Source organism: Aspergillus lucknowensis (genome assembly GCF_044049455.1).
Source record: "Aspergillus lucknowensis strain CBS 449.75 chromosome Unknown BJX67scaffold_6, whole genome shotgun sequence".
Lineage (NCBI taxonomy): Eukaryota > Fungi > Ascomycota > Eurotiomycetes > Eurotiales > Aspergillaceae > Aspergillus > Aspergillus lucknowensis.
Window position 1 is genome coordinate 501,879 of NW_027263550.1, and position 21,925 is coordinate 523,803.

The 21,925-nt window shown below is 51.7% G+C and overlaps 9 protein-coding genes across 9 annotated transcripts; 2 read left to right on the forward strand and 7 right to left on the reverse strand.

Annotated features, from left to right (window-relative positions):
- Nucleotides 1-3,832: 3,832 nt before the first annotated feature.
- On the reverse strand, nt 3,833-4,961 carry BJX67DRAFT_282558 (uncharacterized protein). The gene has a single exon (XM_071026685.1). The coding sequence runs from the start codon at nt 4,710-4,712 to the stop codon at nt 4,056-4,058; it is 657 nt and encodes a 218-aa protein (XP_070889387.1). The 5' UTR covers nt 4,713-4,961; the 3' UTR covers nt 3,833-4,055.
- Nucleotides 4,962-7,548: 2,587 nt separating this feature from the next.
- BJX67DRAFT_282555 (uncharacterized protein) lies at nt 7,549-8,040 on the reverse strand. Its single transcript, XM_071026684.1, has one exon. The coding sequence runs from the start codon at nt 7,881-7,883 to the stop codon at nt 7,632-7,634; it is 252 nt and encodes an 83-aa protein (XP_070889388.1). The 5' UTR covers nt 7,884-8,040; the 3' UTR covers nt 7,549-7,631.
- On the reverse strand, nt 8,041-10,673 carry BJX67DRAFT_282611 (Zn(II)2Cys6 transcription factor). The gene is made up of 3 exons (XM_071026686.1): nt 10,217-10,673; nt 9,952-10,155; nt 8,041-9,891 (listed from the first exon to the last, which is right to left on the reverse strand). Exons 1-3 carry the CDS (start codon nt 10,347-10,349, stop codon nt 8,198-8,200), a joined length of 2,031 nt encoding a protein of 676 aa, XP_070889389.1. The 5' UTR covers nt 10,350-10,673; the 3' UTR covers nt 8,041-8,197.
- Nucleotides 10,674-13,043: 2,370 nt separating this feature from the next.
- Nucleotides 13,044-15,091, forward strand: BJX67DRAFT_282718 (M48 family metallopeptidase). Its single transcript, XM_071026687.1, has 9 exons — nt 13,044-13,655; nt 13,740-13,981; nt 14,041-14,281; nt 14,333-14,357; nt 14,408-14,453; nt 14,507-14,570; nt 14,628-14,659; nt 14,710-14,768; nt 14,846-15,091. Exons 1-9 carry the CDS (start codon nt 13,254-13,256, stop codon nt 14,884-14,886), a joined length of 1,152 nt encoding a protein of 383 aa, XP_070889390.1. The 5' UTR covers nt 13,044-13,253; the 3' UTR covers nt 14,887-15,091.
- A 74-nt stretch (nt 15,092-15,165) lies between these two features.
- On the forward strand, nt 15,166-17,365 carry BJX67DRAFT_345515 (chaperonin-containing T-complex subunit CCT8). Its single transcript, XM_071028358.1, has 3 exons — nt 15,166-15,298; nt 15,432-15,802; nt 15,877-17,365. Exons 1-3 carry the CDS (start codon nt 15,240-15,242, stop codon nt 17,175-17,177), a joined length of 1,731 nt encoding a protein of 576 aa, XP_070889391.1. The 5' UTR covers nt 15,166-15,239; the 3' UTR covers nt 17,178-17,365.
- Nucleotides 17,366-17,397: 32 nt separating this feature from the next.
- On the reverse strand, nt 17,398-18,684 carry BJX67DRAFT_283063 (chitin deacetylase). Its single transcript, XM_071026692.1, has 2 exons — nt 18,142-18,684; nt 17,398-18,064 (listed from the first exon to the last, which is right to left on the reverse strand). Exons 1-2 carry the CDS (start codon nt 18,465-18,467, stop codon nt 17,641-17,643), a joined length of 750 nt encoding a protein of 249 aa, XP_070889392.1. The 5' UTR covers nt 18,468-18,684; the 3' UTR covers nt 17,398-17,640.
- On the reverse strand, nt 18,621-20,013 carry BJX67DRAFT_283042 (Nitroreductase-like protein). Its single transcript, XM_071026691.1, has 3 exons — nt 19,275-20,013; nt 19,084-19,197; nt 18,621-18,996 (listed from the first exon to the last, which is right to left on the reverse strand). Exons 1-3 carry the CDS (start codon nt 19,728-19,730, stop codon nt 18,775-18,777), a joined length of 792 nt encoding a protein of 263 aa, XP_070889393.1. The 5' UTR covers nt 19,731-20,013; the 3' UTR covers nt 18,621-18,774.
- BJX67DRAFT_345522 (uncharacterized protein) lies at nt 19,792-20,440 on the reverse strand. Its single transcript, XM_071028359.1, has 2 exons — nt 20,418-20,440; nt 19,792-20,322 (listed from the first exon to the last, which is right to left on the reverse strand). Exon 2 carries the CDS (start codon nt 20,293-20,295, stop codon nt 19,978-19,980), a length of 318 nt encoding a protein of 105 aa, XP_070889394.1. The 5' UTR covers nt 20,296-20,322; nt 20,418-20,440; the 3' UTR covers nt 19,792-19,977.
- BJX67DRAFT_282864 (inositol-pentakisphosphate 2-kinase) lies at nt 20,367-21,901 on the reverse strand. Its single transcript, XM_071026690.1, has 3 exons — nt 21,678-21,901; nt 20,667-21,609; nt 20,367-20,617 (listed from the first exon to the last, which is right to left on the reverse strand). Exons 2-3 carry the CDS (start codon nt 21,501-21,503, stop codon nt 20,414-20,416), a joined length of 1,041 nt encoding a protein of 346 aa, XP_070889395.1. The 5' UTR covers nt 21,504-21,609; nt 21,678-21,901; the 3' UTR covers nt 20,367-20,413.
- Between the last annotated feature and the right edge of the window lie 24 nt (nt 21,902-21,925).

Below are 21,925 nucleotides of genomic sequence, written 5' to 3' on the forward strand. Positions count from 1 at the left end.
ACCCTAGCTTCGCCGGATATGTCATCCAGCCACACCGATTCATGCCTCAACCCCGACCAGATGAGATGTCCATGAGATAAATGGCCTTTACAAGACACAGATTCTCCAACGAATGCAGTCAAGCACGCTTCACGCGTTTGATTTATCGAACATGTGCCCGCCTAGCCCAGGATTCCATGATATCCTCCAGGTCACGATTTGGGCCTTCTTGGGATTACCTCACCTTACAGTGTCTCTACTTCCATCCTTCTAACCCTAATGACAACATAACGGGAATCGGTAAGGAAGCAGAAGGGCCTAAGGCTCGATCATTTCGAGATCACGAATGGCGAAGGTGTCATACAGTATAAACTAACAATCAAGCATGCGTATGGGCTTGATTATGTTCTTTGTGAGGTCACAAATGGCGAGATGAGAGATTGGTCCACGCATGGAGTACCCTGAGGTCGTGATAAATAGGATGGAAATCCTATCACCATGACATTATTCTGGTTCACTCTCTTCCCGTGGAAATTTTGCTCATGCAAACCTATGCTCATCGAAGACAGGCATCTTTTGACACCAGGCTCGCACCCAGCTCGCCCGTTCTACGCAAGGAATCATTTAGTTCAGCGGATATTGGAGCAAATATTCATGCACAAGTTACATCTAAGTCTAATGCTCCGCAAGGCGATTCAGATGCTCCAGGGGACCTCGCAGACGAAGTCGACTTTGACTCTGAGTGTAATTCCGGTGTCGAACGAGAAAAGGGATGGGGGTCACCTCAAGACTCTTTTTCTGGTCCTGTTTTGGTTCAAAAGAGTCGTTACTTTTACTTCTCAGAAATCTCGGCCACAAAAATACGCGACGAGAACAGGATCGATTATCCAAGGCCGACTCGGTGAGTGGGCATTTCTCAAGCCATTTTGATTTTCCCACACCATTGGCACCAGTCAGTGGATCATCCTTGCAAAGACAATCGCTGCTGCCTACCTCGCCACGCTCTCTCGCACCAAACCCTCCCTCCAGGGTCAGCCTTACATGTGCCTATCCATCAGCACCAGTCCTGCAGTCGCAGACGTCCGAAAACGGGATAATTACGTACACACGCTTGCTCGTTCCTGTCGGCACTGATAGCTGTCGAAACTAGCCGGATAGAAGACAATTCATGTATTCCTTGATGTGAATGGGCGCTGGAACGAGATGGTTGGCGAATCATGTGAATTCTTCCACTGAGAAGATGCCGGAAGGACTCCCCAGATGTGGTTCCCCGCCAGCAGACTCACCGGTCAGCCAGTCCAAGAGAACAAAGCAAAGACATCCACAAGCTCCTCAAGATGCCAGAGACGTGCCATGCTCCGCCATTGGTTGGAGAATTTCTTGCTTCCCGCTACTCATCGGCCCAGTCATCTTCGATTTTGCACTCCCGACGTGACGCACATTCAGGTTTCCCATTGTGAACCGGCACTTCCGTTGGCAGAGTGACGTATGGAACGACGCCACCCACCAAGAATTGCATTTCAACGCGCCTCACACGGCATGGCATGCACGGGAGCTTCAATGCCGTGAAGGCCAGCAGAACCTCGTCACTTGGCTTGCGGTCCCGCTTTGGCGAGCGAATACTCCACGCCATGGGGAGATCGTTCCATCCTGGGCCCGTGCCCTTTGGCCCCGTTCCGTGCGAGGCAGAGACTACGACACATCCTACTGACTATGTGAGGAGAACAGACTCCCGGTCACAGGCCCATTGTTTATTCCCCAACAGGGAAAGCAGGAAAGCGAAAGTTACCTTCGGAGGAAATATGTATTACAGGTTAGACACTGCATGAAGCTGACAATGGTCACTTGGTGCGCATTCGTCACAGGAAACCAATGCCAGATGGATTTCCGAGGGCAGCGGGCATTCTGGCTGGTGGGCGATCTTGGAGACCTTGCAGGGGTCTGCAAAGGAGTGTGAGATCACGGCGTCAAAGACGGGTTGAACAAGTGTGATGAGGTGCGTCTGCATGAAACCTTGCGGAATCCTTCACACTTGGGAGGACCAAAAGTCTCAGCCCGGCGGCTGTTCCCAGGCTACATTCGCCCCCCTCCCCCTCCGCACAACATATCTCACAACAGAAGACGGCGTGGCGAGTCGAGACAAGCTGAAGTAATCGAACAGCATAACAAGCACGTATTCAAAAGTACGCATTGAAAAAATCCTGGTGAGGGTCCGTGGAAGAAGGTTGATTCGATTCGACACCCGGGGCACTCTCGCGCCCAGTTCTCAGGCAACGATGTCAATCCCACGCATCCCTCCAATGCTAGCACCCAATAGAAAGCAGCCCTTAAGACCCAAAAGCAAGAGACAGGCAGAAAGAGGGGATCCTCATCAAGCCCATCAACTCACCAGCGGGCCCTGCGACCAAATGCGGATTAGCGCCGGCGCTTAACTGCAGCTGCCACGATGCCCATTGCCCTGGATTTCCGCCGCTGGGCCTCCTCATTGGTCGATCTCGACTCCAGAGCGAAGGGTGATGGAGGGGGCCGTTTCTCTTCAGTCATTCGGGTACTCAGTGTCACCAGAAAGTGAGTGGCATTACAATGGTTGGACTCGTGTGGTTCCTGGAGCTCATCTGGGAACCAGGCGCAGTGAAAGTTTATTTTTGGAAGATAACATCCCAAAAGCTGAAACAGCCTACGCACCCCTATCACATCGTCATCTCCATCTCAAACCACTCTGAATCAATCACACTCCATGTCTCGAGCCCGTTTTAAAATAGCAGGGGCAAATTCTGGAGAAGCGAACGAAACAACCAGGTTCAGGAAGTCGATTCTTCATGCTTGAAACACACTGCAGTCTCCTTGGATTCCAGCGCGCGTCTTGCCCGCCAATCACGCGCTCGTTATCGATGCGTTCCCACTCCACGATGGTCCTGGCTGCAGGAGCCGACTGAATAGTTGCTTCCTGGACTGTGATAATTGGGAATGATCAGCGAAGAGGGAAGAGAAGGAAGAGGGGAGACAACGGGTTATGCCGAAGAGAGCAAAAGGGAGAGACGCCGACAGGCTTCAAGGGACGGAGAAGTGGTTCCAGCACACAGGAAAGTTGGAGGATGGAAGGTGATCTGAAAGTTTATTTTCTTGGGGGGGTTGGTTTTGGGATTACGGTACTCTGCCTCGTAAATTACGCTATAGATGGCCAACAACAGAACCTTGGGCACAGATCACAAGTCAGAGAAACATCGGGTCTCCTCAAGCAAGACAAAGAACCCAGTCCAGCTCAAGCGACCGGACCCAAAAGTAGCATGAATCCTAAATTTGAGCCACCAACGCGCACCTGCCATCTGAAGGCGCACAGATTAAGATTATCCGAGTTCCAAGGTCTCCATCAGCCTTTCTACGAGCATCTCCCTCATCACACCCAATCGCCATGTGTGCCAGATCCCCGGAACATAGATTCTTTGTTATTCTTTGTTCGCGATGGGCCACACCAATGTCAGGAGCACCAACCACCATTTTGAAGCTAAAAACTGAGACGTTGAAAGAACTTCCCCTGCGTCAGCTCACCATGTTCAGCACTGACGTACTACCTGGCAACCGGAGATTCCGATAGGGTGGGCACGGCCAGACCTTCACGTGGAAGGAGGTGTGAGGGGTTATCTTGTTGGACGCCGTAAATCTTGAATTGATGTGATTGCGGGACTTGGGGTGGCCGAAGGAGCCGGATGGGAATCCGCTCTCTCCGATACCACTGCTATGGGACCACGAAGATGGAAGAAAGTTGGGTCTCCAAGCCGAGGAGGCCCAGTCACGATTGAGAAAAGGCCGACAGATGTCAGCTTCGGTTGATTAAGTTTATTCTGCGAAAAAGATAGTTGGAGGTTGCGCCTCAGCGCATTCGATATTTCTAATTATTATTGACCTCTGAGAGTGAAATATTCACAAATGAAAGATGAAAGGATAGGATATTGCCCTGAAAATCACAGCGTTCCAGTGAACTCCAACACACCAAAGCCAAACGTAGTACTCCTGACCAAAAAATCCTGGAACCCAGACTAGAAAGAAGCCGAGAAAAAAAAGGAAGAGAAAAAGGTTTACTTAGATTCATCGCGTTCATGGTTGTGCTTCCTCCGCTTTCCCTTGGGTGGAGCGTCAAGCTCTGTTGTTTTGTATGTGATGGTATGTGTGATCACATGTCGTACGGTCATCTTGTGATTTGAGCTAGAGCTTCGAGGGTTTGCGCTCCGTGGAGCATCATAGTAGCGTAGCCTCCAATCTGTCGGTGTATATGGCGAGCGAGCGCTCATGGCGCTCCTTGGGGGCTCCGCTGACGTCGGCGAATATCTAAGCGCTGGAGGGATGCGTAACCGGCGCAAATTGCTGATCTCTCTTCGAGGATGAGGAGGTGCGCGAGGAGTTGGCGGCGGAAGTGAGGTCGTAGCGGACCTTGCGGGCTCATTGAAGTTGAAGGAGCCGCTTGTTGCACTTGAAGGCTGAGACCTCGGGGTATAAGCGCTCGGCCTGTCGAACCTGTATTTCGAGAAGTCTACCCCTTCGGCGCTTGATGGGCTTGAAAAGATGGGTGTGAATGCTTTCAAGAACTCAGTGTAGGCGGCAGGAGGAGTAATAGGAGTGGACGAGCTGTCTTCATTCCGGCTTGAGCTAGCGCTCAAGTGATCGTGAAGTTCGGAGGGAAATACGATGTTGTTGGGGGTTTTCAGAGGAGGGAGGACTGGCTTGATGGAAGGCATCTTGAACAATATGATCGAGTGCTCGGCAAGCAGAGACAGCGGTTTGGAACGAGGGTATGCAGTCAACGAGGTTGTCCGAGCCGAACGTATGCAGGTGGGCGTGGAAGTATGTGAAAAAGAGAGTATAGAGGGATGGACCAAGATGGAAGGGCCCGAAAGGAACGGGCAGAGACGAGAGAGCAGAGGGGGAAGATGTATCAAAAGGTCTCCCGCTGGTCAAGAGGGAGAAGGGGAGAGGGAGGGCGGCGCGAAGGTGAGGAAGAGGAGGGCGATTTATTTATCTCCAGATGCAGGCAGAGCTCCTCGCAGCAGTGGGCGCTTGGAGGGCTGCGAGAGTCGTTTCGGTACGGTAACGCCGTTAAAAACGGTACTAATACGAGGGGTTACCGATCTGTGCAGCGCATTCAATGTCAGTGTCTTAAACTTGATTAAAACAGGCTAGCGCCACCACCTTTGGCTCGAGAGTGCGCGGCTATGGCCGACGCAACTGAGCAATCGACCTTCTCCTCTGCATCGCCATTGGAAATCGGGGGACTCACCAGTCTGCAGGAAGTGACGTCGAGTGACTATTGTCGGAGACACACTGTTTGAAGTGGGTGACAATTGCAAATTGAGGCGTCAGGAGGTGTTGTCTCTCTGCTTTCCCGGTGACAGCCTTTGCTCATCAGCGAACAGAGATGAGGTGAAGAGAAGGCGAATCCGCTCCTGGGGAACATAATCTCAATGGGATGACAGGACTCTTTGTATCTTGATGAAGCAAGGGTCTTTGGAGTCTGGGACCCGCTTGTCAGAGATTGAGCGCCTGGACACCCCAACAGAGCCCACAAGCTTGGAACTTGATCCTGCAGATTGTCGTGCGCTTTGGAGCCAGACAGCCCATCATAGGCCAATTTCTCTCCTTTTTCTCCTTCCAACAAGCCTCAACCCCCCTCCTCGATCACACAAGAGTAACAATTGATCCTTTTCGCCCCTTTCAGCCACTCAAGCGTCGAACATGTGCTGACCCTCTTGCTAGTTCAATTGTTGCCGCAAACGGCCTCTTAAACCAGCGAAGCCGCTCTCCAAAAGCCTCTGTTGGAACCCAGAACGCCCGACCGTCATTCTGACGCTGCTGTTGGATCCTTAAATTCCATACTTTCTCTAGCCCGGCGGCTGGGGCTGGTCAAGCTGCTTCGTTCTTTCCCAACAACAGAGCCCATTCTCCCTTATCCTCCATAAATTGGTCGGGCGGCTGCGACTTTCCTCCGGCGCTTACAATCTGACTTTTCTGGTTCGCAATCCACGAATTAACAGCTCCAGCGCATGTTGGATGCAAGCAGTTGCCCTAACGATGCCATGCGACAAACCATCTGGCAGAGCAACGCAGTCTTGCAGCTTGTCCTCGACACCCCCACCTATCACATCCTCTGCCTGCATCTCGTCTCAGACCGTTTCCTTGGCCAGCTCCTCTCGACCGCTGTTCGAGGCATGTCTGTCTCGCGGACTCTTCCTCAGCTTTCGTCTGTTCGCCATGCGACTTCGTCATCCCGTCTCCCAGCCCGTACCATGTGGACACGCGGTTGCGTCTTAAACGCCCTCGAGCCCCATTCTTCAAGTATTGCTGTTTCTTGGCTAGTTGGTGAGACCACTCAGATCACACATCAACCCAACAAGCACCAGCGATGTCGAATCCTCTGTGTGGCTCCAACATCCCAAGGTGGGCGATCCCGTCTCAACTGGGTACAGAGATTCAAGTCCTACTGGAGAGAATATCGTACGGCATGTATCGGCCTCTCGGATTTCGCGGACGTTGCAATCTCCCGGTGCTCGCATGGTGACAACGCCTCGCTTCGCGACTCCGCGAGTGCAACCACAAATCAGTCTCTCAAACACATGATTGAAATCCAACTTTTAACCAACACCAACGCAATCAGGGAGTCACTATTTTAGTGCCCGAGATAATTGGCGGCCCGCGCTGCCTCTCGTTGCACACAGTCCTTCGTATGAAGGAGGCGGGTGGTAAGCTGTGTCCTTTGTTTCTTGATAATTCTCCACAGGCCGCAAATCGTCTCATACCATACGCGAGCGTCTCCGTCCAAGAAGCAGTTGCGTAAGTCCAAGTCATTCGTGACAGCCACTTTTGACTACGCCCGCGTTGCCGTCGCCTAGCCGCGAAGATTGGATTGGTATCCTACGATTCCATTAATGGAGGCGGCAGGCTTTCCCGTTTCCGCTGCTACCCTCCATCATCAAGCCATTCGTTATCCGTGGCCGATACTGTACCCTCCTAGTAGTAGCTCCTGCTAGTAGCACCACTAGGTAGGAGTGCAAGTAGCCTACGAAGAACGAGCGGCAGTCATCGACAACATAGTATCCTAGACAATTTCTATTCCCCAGCCTGCTAAGTGTAAGGACATCATAGCCGTATCCGCCGTAAACAGTGACCGGGTTCTTCATCAGTTCAATCGGCTTGTCTTCGAAAAGACCCGAAACTCAGGTAAGGCACCAGGAAGCCGCCAAAGGCAGAAAAAGGATGGAAGAGTCAACAAATTCGGATATACGTGGTCCAGTGGGCTCGGTCTTCCCGGGATCAGAAGACCCGTGAGTCCGAACGCTTGAGCTACGAATCTTCCACGGTTATTTTGCTCAAATAAGATGCCTCCTTGCCTCGAGCGAGGAGGCTGGAGTAATGTTCCAGGATTGAGTGTTGGGTCCCCGTTAATGGCAAAGTGGACGATATGAGCACGGAGCTCTGGCCATGATGTTGGCGCCATCCTCCCAGGGGGCGGGTCTGTCTCCAACAGCAGACTCACGGTGGCGCGAGTTGGTCGGGCAGATGTGCAGAGAACCAACGCCGAGCGCAAATAGAGACGGCCCGTGTGGGCCACGGATATTCATGACGACTAAAGGGATGCTCGTGCCATAGAAGGCCGAGCCAGTCTAGCCATAAATACTCCATTCGCCGTTCTGATACCACAGGAATAGGTAGGTAGGTACAAACACGGAGTCTAGCGAGTGTGGGAGGGAAGGTGTAATCCAGACAACCGAGGCCAGTTCAATCCAAAAGAACGCCAAATCAAAGAGAAAGAGTAGTTCAGCTGCTGGGTCGTAAGTCCAGTTACCAGAACTAGTATCATAACCGTGAATGCCCACAAACCACCAAGAAAGAAATTCACCCCAGTAACACCGCATGATCCCGTGTCCATCGGTGGACCGGTAGATGATTCGAACGTGTCCCAGTAATTATCCCCAAAGGAGGAGTGCCGCCTCGACAGAAGGCTCCGAGGCAATGCTTCCCTGACCTGCAGTGAATTATCAACGAATTCAAAACGAAATGGGTATATAACGAATGGCAGATTATTCGAAGATTCGAAACATAATGTCTCCGAAAAGAAGGCCGCAGGTACAAGCCAGCTTGTACGAGATCCCATCAAGGGATCCCCCGACGCTATGAGATGCAATCCCATCGAGAAGCAAATGAAAATTTTGTGTCGAACTTGTCGAGCTTAGAGAAGAAGGTAATTCCAGCCGTTCTGCTGCATGATATCCCGCCAGTGGGGCTTCTTGGCTTCTTTCGTCGGCCAGCTGAGCTGGTCCTCGTTAGGGGAGCTGACAGGCTCAGCCTTGACAGGGCTGGCCGGTTGCGAGGATGAAGACTTGCTCTCTTCCGGATTGTTGCAGATCTCGACAGGCTCATCGGCAACTCGCCATACTTCACTCAAGACCCGGTACATACGGCCAAAGCTGCCGAGCTCGGCGTGCTCACCAAGGGCGGCAGCCCGGTCAGCCAGGATTGTCCGGAATTCGCTATTCGGAGTGGAGTAGACGCCAGCCATAAATAACGGCCAGACGAGCGAGCGGTCAAATCCGTTAGGGCCTGAAGGGATGAACTGGAGAGTGTTTGCCAGCGCCTGGACGAGGTTGATATTGCTGGGTTGGGACGGCTCGAAACCGGGGACAAGGCTACAAAGGTAGATCCGAGCTGCGATGCGGAAAACTGAGGTCATATTCTTTGTGAGGATTTCGGGGCGGACGAGGCCAGTTGTTGCGGAGAAGGGGCTCTCCAGGAGCTGGTCGACTGGCTCGGTGAACTCCAGCTGACGTCCAAGGGCCGAAACATGCGAGCAGACTTGCATCTCGTCAACTCTACCATCCGCCTTCAACGCGTCCAAGCAAGCAATTTCCGAGATAAGATACATCACCCGGTCTTCACAGCCCATGAGCTCGCGTAATCCTAGGGAAACTCCACCCAGATGTTTCGACCGGTAGGTGTGAGCAAATTCGGGTGTCCTTTGGTACATTGTCGAGCCGAGGATATCGATCCATGATGCCAGGGTCATGCTAAACGGAGGGAGAACGAAGGGATTCGGGGCGGCGGCAGTAAGGCCCAGCCGCTGCACAAGATTCGCAGCTGCTTGGAAATGGTCCAACCAGGGAATGTCCGGAAGATAGTCGTCAGCAGGCCCCACAGAAGAGTGGAAGAAAATCATAGCTAATGTAGCATCCAGAATCTCTTGGTGTTCACCGTCTTCTCCGAGAGCCTGGCATAGCTGCGAAATCGCTTCGAACCGATTCCTCATGATATCATGGTCAATCTGCTCACCGGTGATTCCTTCGGTTGTTTTCAAGTGGATCGCAGCGACACTTAGGCAGCAATGGAGATAGCACCTATTGGTTTCCAAAGCTTGCAGAATCTCCTGTGCACGCAGATGCCCGCGTTGATGGGCCTCGAGAACAGGGAAGCTCATGGGTAAGACATTATGAATGAAGTGGTCGAGAAGGGGTCGGTCATGATCGCTAACAGGGATATTCTGCAGCATGCTATACGGCTCTGCAATGGTCTGGTCACAAAGAGCCGGATCGATCCCTGGAAGCGCCGGAGCGCGGAAGTACTCTTCATGGAACCACTCGTCGCCAGGGAATGTGGGAAGGGGCGCATTCAGCTGGGGTGGAGCAAAGGTACTAAATGTCGATGATACTGAATCATGGCGTAATTGGATATCGTTGACGAATGTCTGCCGCTCAGTTTTGACGTCTACTTCATAAGGATATGGCTGGCCGTAGATCGTTTGACTCATAGCAGGGGTTGGTAAGTGTGAGGCGAACATATCATAGGAGGGTTCAGGAAGTGGACGACCATATTCAAATTCGGGAGAAGTTGGCGAAGTAGCGGCCATGCTTCGAGCGCGAGCGGTAGGGTCTTCAATGCGACAAACCAGTTAGATGAAAGGGGAACAACCGAGAAGAGTCGCAGCTTTACCTAATGCTAAGGATCCATTTCGTTCATTCATCTTCGTTTGCTTAATTTTGTTCTTGATACGCTCCTTGTGAAGCTTTCTTTGCTCCGCATTACCCCACCAAATTGGTCGTTTGTATTCGCATTTCACGCAAAGGTTGCTGCAGGCCCCACAAGATGGGTGTTTCTCATCACACTTCTTTCGACGAAGACGACATGTAAAACAGCCTGTAGGGAAGTCGCCTGTTAACTATCGCGGGTTAATAGGACAGGATATGGAATAACTCACCTGAGCGAGACCGCTTGTGCGACTTAGTAGCACCCTCAGGTTTTGAAGGACCCTCACTCCCAGAGGACGATTGAGACTCGGTCGCTCGCTTCGTAGCGGCGGTGCTAGCCTTCTTTCTTGATGCTGCTGGCATTTTGACTGATTAATTGAGGTCCTTAAGTACGAAAGACACGGGGATCAATCAACGGCCACTCGACGGGCAGTAACGAACGGGCGAGTTGCTGCCAGGTATAAGATGCGCTAATATTAGGGTGCAAAGCTGGGCCAGCAGCCTTTGCTATGTGATTAAGTAGAGGAAGGGAGCGGAAGGCGCGGTTGCCAAAGGACGAGGCGACTGGGGACGACGCTGAGGAAACGGAGAAGCGTAAGGGAAACCCGACCGTGGGATCGAGGAACCTTTAAAGCTCGAGCCCAACTCCATGGTGTTTCTATTTTGGATTCCAGATAGGCAAAGGAAATTTCGGTGGTGGGAGAGGGAGGATGGGATTGGGTGGGGGAGGGATTGGAGATCGCCCGCTGCTACTAAGTTAGTGTCGAGCAGGGGAGGGAATCATGCATGGACAGGGAACGCAAAGAGAGGCCAGAGAACAGGTGAGTTTGTTAGTCCCAACATTTAGAGGCTAATTTTGGATAATTTTGGCGTCTTTTGGGCTGCCGTCAATATCGGCGCGTATGCATCATGAAGATTCCATCCAGGATGATTGGATGCCAGCCCCTGGTCGACGAGAGCTGCTGGAGAATTGATTGGCCATGGGTGTATGGCAAATAACGAGTGTCCCAGCTATCCGACGAATTGTGCGACGGTGGGTTTCCTCGACCTTGCTGGCAAGACGTCGAAGAACCCTGCCCAGCACCTCTGGGTACCATTCAACGACGACGCGATATTTCCCAGAACGAGGACCATCCTGGAAATACTAACATGTGAGCCGTCGCTTTTGCGTCGGAGGGACATGGGGGCATCGAGAGCTGACAGACTCACGGCGAAGACAGCGGCAGAGGCAGCGTGACAAACTCCTCTTGATAATACCAGAACCAATAGCAAGGTCGAACATGGCAAGGATAGAATTAGTCCACTTTGAAGCCAGGTATGATAATCAAAATTTACCTGAATCGGAAAATGCAATGCACCTGAACGTGCTCTGTCTGGAGGTCCACGGGCCGGCAGCCAGGAGCGGGGAGGGGAGAGGGAAGACACGAGCAAGGATCGCGGTGACAGCAAGCCCAGCGGCACAATCTCGAGGATGCGAGGATCGTGAAGGATGAGCCAATGGGACTCCCAGAAGGGTGTGATGTTGTGAGAGAACTTGCAGAAGGTTTGCGGGGGGTTAGTCGAATGAAAGTGGGAAGATGTGTGATGAAGTGCAGAAGGCAACAAGCTAAACTAGCGCCAGTAAGCCAAGATCCCATCCTGCAAGTGCCATTGGAGCAGCTGTCGGAATTTGTCAGTTGTTCGCCTTGGTAAGTCTGCTTCCTGCACGGGCGGGTCTCCCGCTCTCTTAATTAGCAACATTTAACCGCCAGGATTTTGCTCTTATCTTGTCCAACATCGGGTGATTTATTCTTAGATCCATTCCCTCTTTCTGCTATTAATATCAATTCTGCTCAATCCCTTCAAAATTAGCTAGAATTAGCTCCATTCCGGCGTCAAGCAACTTCACAAGAGTGGGCGGACGGACTCGTTGCCTCAAAGTCACCCGTGCCGCCCCTTCCATCACACAGAATTTAGTTCCTCATCCTCTCAATTTGTCTCTATTAATATCAGTGCTCAATACGGCTGCATTCAAGAGGAACCTAATTGGCCGCTTTCTCCAAACCAGCCAGTTAGGGACGCCTATCAGCACAACCATGAAGGAAAGTCCAAGCTCCTTTCAGCAAACCAAACTTGTGCAACAGCCCAGACTTTTGCTCCTCAGTTGGTTGAACAAGCGCTCAAAGTGCGGGACTTTACCACGCAAACATCAGACCTGTTTGCCTGCCTCAAGCAATAGGAATTGTATCAAAGACTGAGCGGATGCGGGCGGGGTTGCCCAACTTTTTGTCTCCATATGGATTGATTGAAGAAGACAGCTTCTGGAGTCACGAGCAAGTTTGGCTTGGAACCTTGGAAGGATCCTCGACTAACCGCATTGAGGAGGATTTGACCGGTCCAAGTCCTGGTTCTGAGGTCTTGTCCATCACGGATCTGGAAGGCCCAAATCAGAACCAGAAATCCAGAAGGTAAAAGGGCATCAGTCGACGGTCAAAAAATAACAACAGCCTTGACGAGTCATGAGTCTGGAGGCCCCAGAATTAACGTGAATGACTGGCTCCGGATGCTCGATGCAGAAACACACACCCCCAAGTTGAATGCATGCCACTGAGATACAGTCCTATCCACATTGTTTATTTCTGTCCGCTCATTTTCTCAAAGCGTCGGCCTATCTTCTCGAGTTTTCCATCTGATCAAAAGCACCTGCAGGTTATCATACAACCGGGAACGTCTAAGCTCCTCTTTGCCGCTCAAGTTCTGATTCTAGGGTGCCCGATCCCGCACGAATCTGTTTCTATAAATTGTTTAACGCTGGCTTTCCCAGTAACTAGCCGCCGTGGTCGACTTGAGACAGCGAGGATCCTCTGAAAACCTGCTAATTATTCTATTTTTTACAACGTATGGAGCTGGAGGGTCCGTTTCTAAAGGGGGAGGCCAAATTGTCGTTGAAGAATAAGCGCCGACCCATACTGCTGGGCTCAATGTGTGACGGCACAGGACACGGGACAGAGAAAGCGATGAAGTCTCCGCCAAACATTTTCTGCAGGTGGTTGGTGGGACTCCTCTCTCATCTGCTCAAGAATTCAGCGGTTGAATTTTCCCCACATGGTGGAGTAAGCGGAGTTGTACGCTAATCCGGCCCGATGCCAAGATCATCCAGCAACAATTCCGCCCTCCTCCAGAGATTCCACTTCGACTGTTTCCATTCCGATAACCCTCCTTTGGATCCCGATTAACTTACCTCAATCTATCCTTTTCCCCTTTCCGTAAAATGCGAATCCATCCACAATGTTCCGTCTTCCGATAGCACCGACGTTCCGCGTCTCCGCCACGCGCCATACGCATCCTCCCACTCCAGTGCTCCCCATCGCTCGCATCCGAACAACCACACCCATTTCGCAGTATACCTCTCGATTCTCGTCGATACCGTGTACGAGAACACACAGAACAAGGCGTCCGACATCCGTCATACGCGCCCTCAAACAATCGCCCCGCAGCGTTCCTCCACAACCCTTCGCAAGCTCCGGACAACGGTACTATAGCAATGGGTATAATAGATATCGGCGGTTTGATGGTCCCAAAGGAGAGCCACCCGTGATGCGTCTAGTGAGAGCCGCGAAACCCCGGCATTTTGTCATAATTGGAGGAGTAATCGGCGGGTTCTATATCTATAATACTGAAACAGTCGAGGTATGTACAGTGTCATCCTGGGGATATACATGCCCTGCGCATTTGATGATCCCATAAGTAATTCTGCTAACTCAGAATCTTCAGATGACTGGGCGGCGGCGATTTAACTGTGTTTCTCGCCAACAGGAGCTCAAAATGGGGCTGCAGAGCTATCATGAGGTATTGCAACAAAGTCGGGGCCATATACTGCCGGAATCGCATCCAGTGACTATTATGGTGAATCGTGTTCTCCAGCGCCTCATCCCTCAGGCGCCAATTGATGGTGCCGACTGGAAGGTTCATGTAATCAAGGATGATGGTATGATGAACGCTTTTGTCCTTCCTGGGTAGGTCCGATTGCTCTGTTGCTAGCTACTGCCCTGAAGCTAACACCGAGCTTGAACAGTGGCAAAGTCTTCGTCTATACTGGAATTCTACCCATCTGCCAGGATGAGGATGGGCTAGCAGCAGTCCTCGGCCACGAGATTGCTCATGTGGTAGCTCGTCATCCTGCGGAACGCATGAGCAACAGCATCGTCACAATGGGAATAATATTTGTGGCCGCGTTCCTCTTTGATATCTCTGGACATATTCCGTCCCTGTTCCTAAACCTGGTGTATGGTTTACCGAATTCTAGAACACAGGAGGTAATTCTATCTATCCAAGTGGGTATGAGAAAGACCACTAACTTCGTATAGGCTGAAGCTGATAATATTGGCTTGAGTATGGCTTTTTTGAATTGTATTTCTCGACCTTACTAATATGCTTTCTAGTGATGATGTCGAAGGCTTGCTTCAAACCCGAAGCGGCTGTTGGACTGTACGTCGTGTTGCATCCATAATTCTCAAAACAAGTGGCTGATCTATGTATAGTTGGGCTCGCATGCAAAAGGCAGAAAAGGGGGCTCCTCCTCAATTTATGTCCACACATCCATCTGTAAGTGATTGACTTATACGTTACAGGCACTTGGACGTTCTGCTGACTACTTGTCAGAGCTACAACCGTATGGAGGCTATTCGGGGATGGTATGATTCCAGGAGACGTCAACAATCCCAGTCGCTGATTTGATTTCTAGGTTGGATAAAGCTCAGGTAGCATATGAGGATAGCGGCTGTTTTGCCGTTGGGACATATAGTAAGTGCTCTTTTCTTATATTCCTCAAACCCCCGTTGATTTCTAAGTACGGACTGATGACGCTGCTCAATTTACAGTGCCGGGGTTCCGACAGGCACGCAATGACTTTGGGTGGTAGGTTGGACCGTGTGCAATACAGACCCCCGACCGCATACCTCTGTAATATAGATCTTGGATAGATAATGAGAGCCCCCCCTACTAAAAAACATTTCGAACCGTAGAGCTTGAAATCCAGCCGATTCAGGGTCCGATCTAATTCCGACCTAATCATTGACGGATACCCAGAGTCTCCCAGAGAGGAAATGCTCCAGCCCCTCAGAGTGCAAACCAAACAAACACCCGCCGCAGAACCAAAGCTCCAAAAAATCCCCAAACAGCAGCTCCACGATATCGTTGCGGTAATTCACCTCTTCATCTTACTTCTCCTCGTCCAGCGAATATAAAATCTGAGAGGGAGAACTCACCACTACCATGTCACTGTCTTTACCTGGACCTTCCCAGGCGGGTCTCTTCAAGCCTGGGTACCAAAGGTAAGAGTTCCCGCTCAGGCCTGTCCCGGTTGATTCCTCGCAGTATCAATGTGGAGGACATTTCCAGGGGGCGGTAGAGAAAAGATAAGACAGCAAAAAGAGTTTTCTGCTGACGAGAAAAAATCCTATGTAGCCACGATGCCGAAGACGGTGCCGTCATTCGCAACATCGAAGCCTGCCAGGCTATCTCTCAGACCGTCCAGACATCGTTGGGCCCATACGGCCGCAATAAGATTGTCATCAACCACCTGCAAAAAATGATCCTCACATCGGATGCCGCCACAATTCTCCGCGAGCTGGATGTGGTCCATCCGGCTGCCAAGTTGCTGGTGATGGCGAGTCAACAGCAGGATGCGGAGATGGGCGATGGGACCAACCTGGTTATCGTTTTGGCAGGTGAATTACTGAAGAAGGCTGAGGAATTGCTACGGATGGGTCTGAAGACGAGTGATATCGTCCAAGGATACGAAAAGGCACAGAACTTCGCTCTTAAGACACTAGAGGGTAAGTAGCCGTTGTTTCAGGGGTGCCATGACAGCTCGTCGTCCCCATTGTCTGACTGACATGTGCGATACTAGACCTCGAGGTAGACCGTTTGCAGGAACTACGATCCCAGACCGAACTCAGCAAAGCCCTCCGCACCGTCGTCGCTAGCAAGCAATCTGGAACAGAGGCCCTCCTGGCGGACCTCGTCGCAGAAGCCGTTCTCGCAGTCCTCCCTAAGAACCCGGTCAACTTCAACGTCGACAATGTCCGCGTCGTTAAGATTATGGGAGGAGGTCTGGAGCAATCTCGTGTGATCAAAGGAATGGTGTTTGGCCGTGAACCCGAGGGTACAATCAAGAAGGCTCGCAAGGCCAAGGTCGGCGTCTTTAGCTGCCCGATCGACATCTCTCAGACCGAAACCAAGGGTACCGTTCTCTTAAAGAACGCCCAGGAAATGCTCGACTTCACCAAGGGCGAAGAAGACCGTCTCGAAACCGTTATCAAGGAACTCTACGACTCCGGTCTCCGCGTCGTCATTGCGGGTGCCACAGTCGGCGACTTGGCCCTCCACTACCTCAACCGCTTCAACATCCTCGTGGTGAAGATCCTCTCCAAGTTCGAACTCCGCCGTCTCTGCCGCGTTGTTGGCGCCACCCCTCTCGCCCGCCTAGGTGCTCCCATGCCCGACGAAATGGGCTCAGTCGACGTTGTCGAAACCACCGAGATTGGCGGTGACCGCGTCACCGTGTTCCGCCAGGAGGACGCCACAGCCATCACACGCACTTCCACGATCGTCCTCCGCGGCGCCACCCAGAACCACCTCGATGATGTTGAGCGCGCCATCGACGACGGCGTCAACGCCGTCAAGGCAATCACCAAAGACCCACGCCTTGTCCCCGGAGCCGGCGCCACAGAGACCCAACTCGTCGAGCGCATCACCGCATTCGCAGATAGAACACCCGGTCTTCCGCAATACGCTATTCGGAAGTACGCCGAGGCCTTCGAGGTCGTCCCCCGCACCCTTGCGGAATCCGCCGGGCTCGATGCAACCGAGGTTATCTCTCGCCTTTATACCGCTCACCACCGCGCTCATGCGGGCGCCGATGCATCCGAAGATGACGAGGAGGAGGAGGAGGAGGAGGAAGAGGAGGAGGAAGTTGATGGGGAAAAGCCCTATTGGACTACTGGCGTTGATCTCGAGGCGTCTACCTCGGCTGGTACCCTTGATGCCGTGGAAGAAGGTATTCTAGACCTGCTCGCTTCCAAGGGCTGGGCTATCCGTCTCGCCAGTGAAGCTGCCCGGACTGTTCTCAGTGTCGACCAGATCATCGTTGCCCGGCAGGCTGGTGGGCCGAAGCCTCCTGGCCCCAACCCTAACTGGGACGAAGACTAAATGTTTAATAATCTACCGTCAAGATACATCCCGGCGTCTAATAAGGAGGGTGAAGATGGAGTTTCCAAAATGTATGCGTGTGATAGAACCAAATGATATCATGAAAAGTCTATGATTGGACCTTTTGGAATGCCAAGAGCATCATACTTCGGTACTACTAGTAGTCCTAATATCATTACGTTCTTGAATTCGGTCCTCCAGGGCTAGCTTTACTCCTTACCGTTTACCGTCTGCTGCTTGTGGGGGGAAATTATACGGCAATGCTCGTAGCAGCAGATGCTGATAGTTCATGCTCCATATCAAGGAAGCCTACAGCGATTGAGCAGAATTACGAGAACCCAACCGCGAATTCATTATGTAGGAATCAAGCGAGCGACAAGCTAATAATAGGTCAAAAGAAAAACCCGACTAACGATACCACGAGTCGTCGCCAAGACACTCCCCGATTGTCGTCGCTGATGGATCAATTAGCAAAGCCGCCAGAAGTCGAGACAGGAACAAAAAGGCAAAAGAGGGACTTACGTTGCAAACCTCGTTGAACGATCTCATCCAACATGATATGCGTCAAAGTATGCACTGTCTGCTCATGGATATCATGGGCCAATATGATCGTTCCTCCCTGATCCAATTCAAGATTGAACTTTTCCACACTGCGTCCAATCAGATCTGGATGGTCATTCTCATAGTCTTTCGTATCAACACTAGCACCAATGACGTGGTATCCAAGATCTGCCATGACCCCGAGGACGTAATCGCTGACTGACAGGTACGGAGGTCGCATATAGGTGGGAACAACCCCGACTATGCTTTCAAAGGCAGATTCGAGCAAAGTCATTTGTTGGATGATTTGATCGCGGGAGAGAACGGGAAGGTTGGGATGACCCCATCTAGAGGGTAAGAAAACGAGCCAGTCAGCGCCGAAAGTGGTTCCCTTTCTAGGAGAGAAGGGGGGAGTGTGAATTACGTGTGTGACGCTAGTTGGTGACCCTCATTAACTATGCGCTGGAGGAGCCGGTGGTTAGTCTCGAGGTTGTGGCCGTTCATGAAGAAAGTGGCCTTCGCGCCGTACGCATCGAGGAGGTCGAGTAGTTCCTCAGTGTAAATATAGGGTCCGTCGTCGAAGGTGAGCGCAACGGTCCCAGGTACGTCGCAGTGGTTGATATAGGTGCCGTAGGGATACATCCTCTGCTCCATCAGGCCTGAGTTCGAAGCTGAGAGTTCAGTATTAGGGACGAGGGTCGCGGTGACGAGGGAGAAGAAAGCCAGAGGGAGCAGCGAAGGAAGAATCATGATGATAAGAGATAATTATGAACCGTTAAACAAGAAAGATATAAATGGGAGCACCCTAGGGAAGTCGTCTGAGGACACTTGGAATAAGACAGCGAGACCAGAAGAGTAAAATATGACGGCTGGTTCCATCTGCAGAGCCGAGGAAGGAGCATCTATGGTGGTTTGTGAGCAGAGGGAAGTCCAAGGCTGAAAGCGCAACAGTTGATGTGATTTGCACAAGGAAGGTGCTCAGGTCATCTATGATGCATTCAAATGGACAAAAAGGCCTCGGAACAAGAAAAAACGACGCCTACCAGTCTGTCTAAGCTCACGGCGCCAGGCAACAGCATCTATTGCTTCTCGTAGATTTTGACGCGCTCCTCAATTGGCTTCTGGGTCTTCTCACCAGGCGCTCCCTCGGAACTCCCAAATACCAGCTGAGAAAGAAGCCTCCAGTCACTCGGGATATCCACTGTTTGGCAACTGGTTCATCAATGAGGGGGTTGTAACGCTGCAGATTTGCACCGAAGCCCAGAGACTCGAGCCCAGTCTAGACTAAGACATTATCAGCTTTCCAAGGAGAAAACAAGAAGCAAGAAACATGCACATCGGGGGAAGGGGAGGGGGACAAACGCACGGAAATACTGATGCATGGCATTTGAGTGTTCCGCCCAGGGCTGGAATTGGCCTTGTAGAGGGCGAACTTCTCCGAAAAGGGCAGGATACGCGCGCGGTCTTCGTAGAATAGGATCTACCCACGCACGCACATGGATTAGCGCTCTCGCGATCTCTGCACACCGAGGAGTGAGTCGCATGGGAGCGACTTACCGTGCCAACACCAGCCTTGAACCCCTCTAGTTTCGGCAGAGTTTGCTTCTCCCAGTCTTCCTCCGAGATGACACCTGTCTTGACCAGATTTTGGAAGACGCCAATGACGATCTCCCACAGGCGCTCATGTTCGCGGTGCAGCAGGACGAGCAGCCGCGTCGATTGGGTGTTGAACGCGCTAGGAACGTTCAAGATAGCAGCTTTGACGAGCTCCTCAATCCTAGAGTCCGAGACAGGGCTGTTCTTGCCCAGCCGGTAGACGGTACGCAGAGCCTTGGCCAATTCGGTGAGAGTCTTGGTTTTCGAGGTCGCGCTGGCGCCTGACGTTCGTGCGGAGGATGTGGAGGAGAATGGCTGGACGGCAGCTGAAATGCTGGGATTCCACCGGAAACTATCTCGACATAGCAAGGACGGCATCGGCGAGAACCGCCGGGAAGCTACACGTGGCAACGCCATGCGAAGCGCAGTGGTGTAGACGGGCGTGTGATCAGGGAAAGCTCGCGAATATATTTCGATGTTGTGGGATCAGCACTCTGGAGGAATCCTCCTCCCTTTGTCAACTGTTTGTCACCATTTGTCATGGTTAGGAAGCTATCAACTATCTCGATGTACACGGAATACCCGTGGAAAATCAACGGATGCAAAGGAGCTTGCTCAGTTCATGGTGACAGTTAAACAAAGTTCCCAGTTACAGATCTACTCCTCACCTGCCAGTACCTGGACATGGATCGATCGCCAACATGATGCAGAAACTAAACAACCCAGCCTCCCAGTATGAAAAGGATGATGCAAATGCGAAACGGAAAAAAATAACCGAAAGATGAGGGTATAGATAGCAGTGAACATGGGGTATTCCGTACAAAACCGAAGCCAATGTGTAGCCCGAACCCGACGCGCTCTCAACTCCCGTCGTCAACCGAAAGCACCAACCGAGGACGTAATGCGCAGACGAAATATGGTGTTGGCCAAAAAAAGCAACGATGAAGACGAACGCCGAGCTGTAGATGTGCATATCTATCATGATCAAGTAACTTTCGTAGCATGAAGACTAAAAGCAACTCCAGCACATAAGCTGTAGTCCTCATTAGATTGTTGCCACAACGAGTGCAGGGCGCAAAGAGAAGAAAAAACCGAAGGTCTCACATTGATGGAGGCGATTGTGGCAGTGAGCATTGCAGAGCGCACTCACATGGATGGCTGTCGCCTCTGGCACCCACGTACCAGCCATCAGTGATCAATCGATGCTCAAGATCTAACCAATACTGTGCTTTGCCGCCGCCCGCAGTCTTTAGATCTAGATCACCCAGTCGGATTTCAACTCGGCCGCTTTCATTCCGGGGTATCTACATGCAGTTAGTAACACGCTCTTTCATCCCTTGGGGTATTGTCTACCTTAATGTACATTGTGCAGTCTCGGAGTGTCATTGCCAATGATTTGTCTCGAGAATATGGCGAGGGCCCGTAGTTCCCGACATCTCTCAAGCTTCTCTGGTGCGCCAGAAGTTTTAGCAGCGTACTGTTGCGATGAAGTACTCTTGCCAGCCGGATATGATCCTTCTGTCCTTTTACAAACCTGGTTGCTCGCAGCACATGTTCAAATTTGTCCGATACCAGATCTAAAGGGCAGAACGATCGTGTCTCTATTGCGCCCACCCGCCGGGAATCGTGGTTCTTCATATCCCGTAGGGCGCAAGTACGACATCTTCGGGCTCCACTTGGAGCCGATGGCGACTGCAAGAGCCATTTTGGCTTGAGTTCGGCGACATCTGCTCCAGGATTGCCAAGGTGCGTCATGTCTGTTACTAGAAGGCCAAATGGTTCCGTGACAGAAAGAAATAAGCCTCGTCTCTGTTTTGGTCGATTTCCAGTGAGCTCGGCAGCGCGTAACTGCTCATTGCACCGTTGGACAAGGCCTTTCGGTAGGTAAATGAGTTCTTGGTCCACCAATTCCTCTGGTCTGAATAAAGGGCGGATGTTCTTGTCAAAATTCCGAGCGATTTCCTGGTACGATACGCCGGCGGGCGTGTCCTTCCGGAGCCGGAGCAATTTTCCTTTGAACTCCGCGGGCACGGTCTGATGATCCTTTGAGGAAGGTACACAAGAGCCAAGTTTAGTACCCATTCGAGAGTTGGGTGGCGACACAATCCGATAGATAATATTCGCGCCGCCTTCAGCGATGTAGACAAGTTGGGCCCCAGCCGGGAGCTCCAACGACCTTGGCTTCGCCATTTGTCAAGTTGTCGGATGATGGGTTGTTCTGGGTTTAAATTTTTTGGAAAGAACCATGGCCACGTTGGCGGTCTGCTGGTCGTCAAAACACCTACGGCCCAAGATACTTTGAGTGAGGAGAGTGGGTGTCAGAAAATGGAATGAATGAAGGGAGGATCGGGTTTTCTTGCGTACCAAGGTGCTTGGTTAAATAGAATGAGAGGGCTTAGGCGACAGTCAAGCAGGAGGAAGAGGGCTTTAAACTGGGAAAAGTAAAAAAGACGTGCAAGTCTTTGCGCACAGATGTAAATCGGCTCTCAGCCGACAGCAAGGGCTCCCGTGCTTCAGAAGGAATGTATAAGCCTCCTCTAGATGGGCGACACAGGTGGTCCGTCTGGCGGGAAGTGAGGTCACACCGTGTTTTACTTTTTTGAACTTTGCTT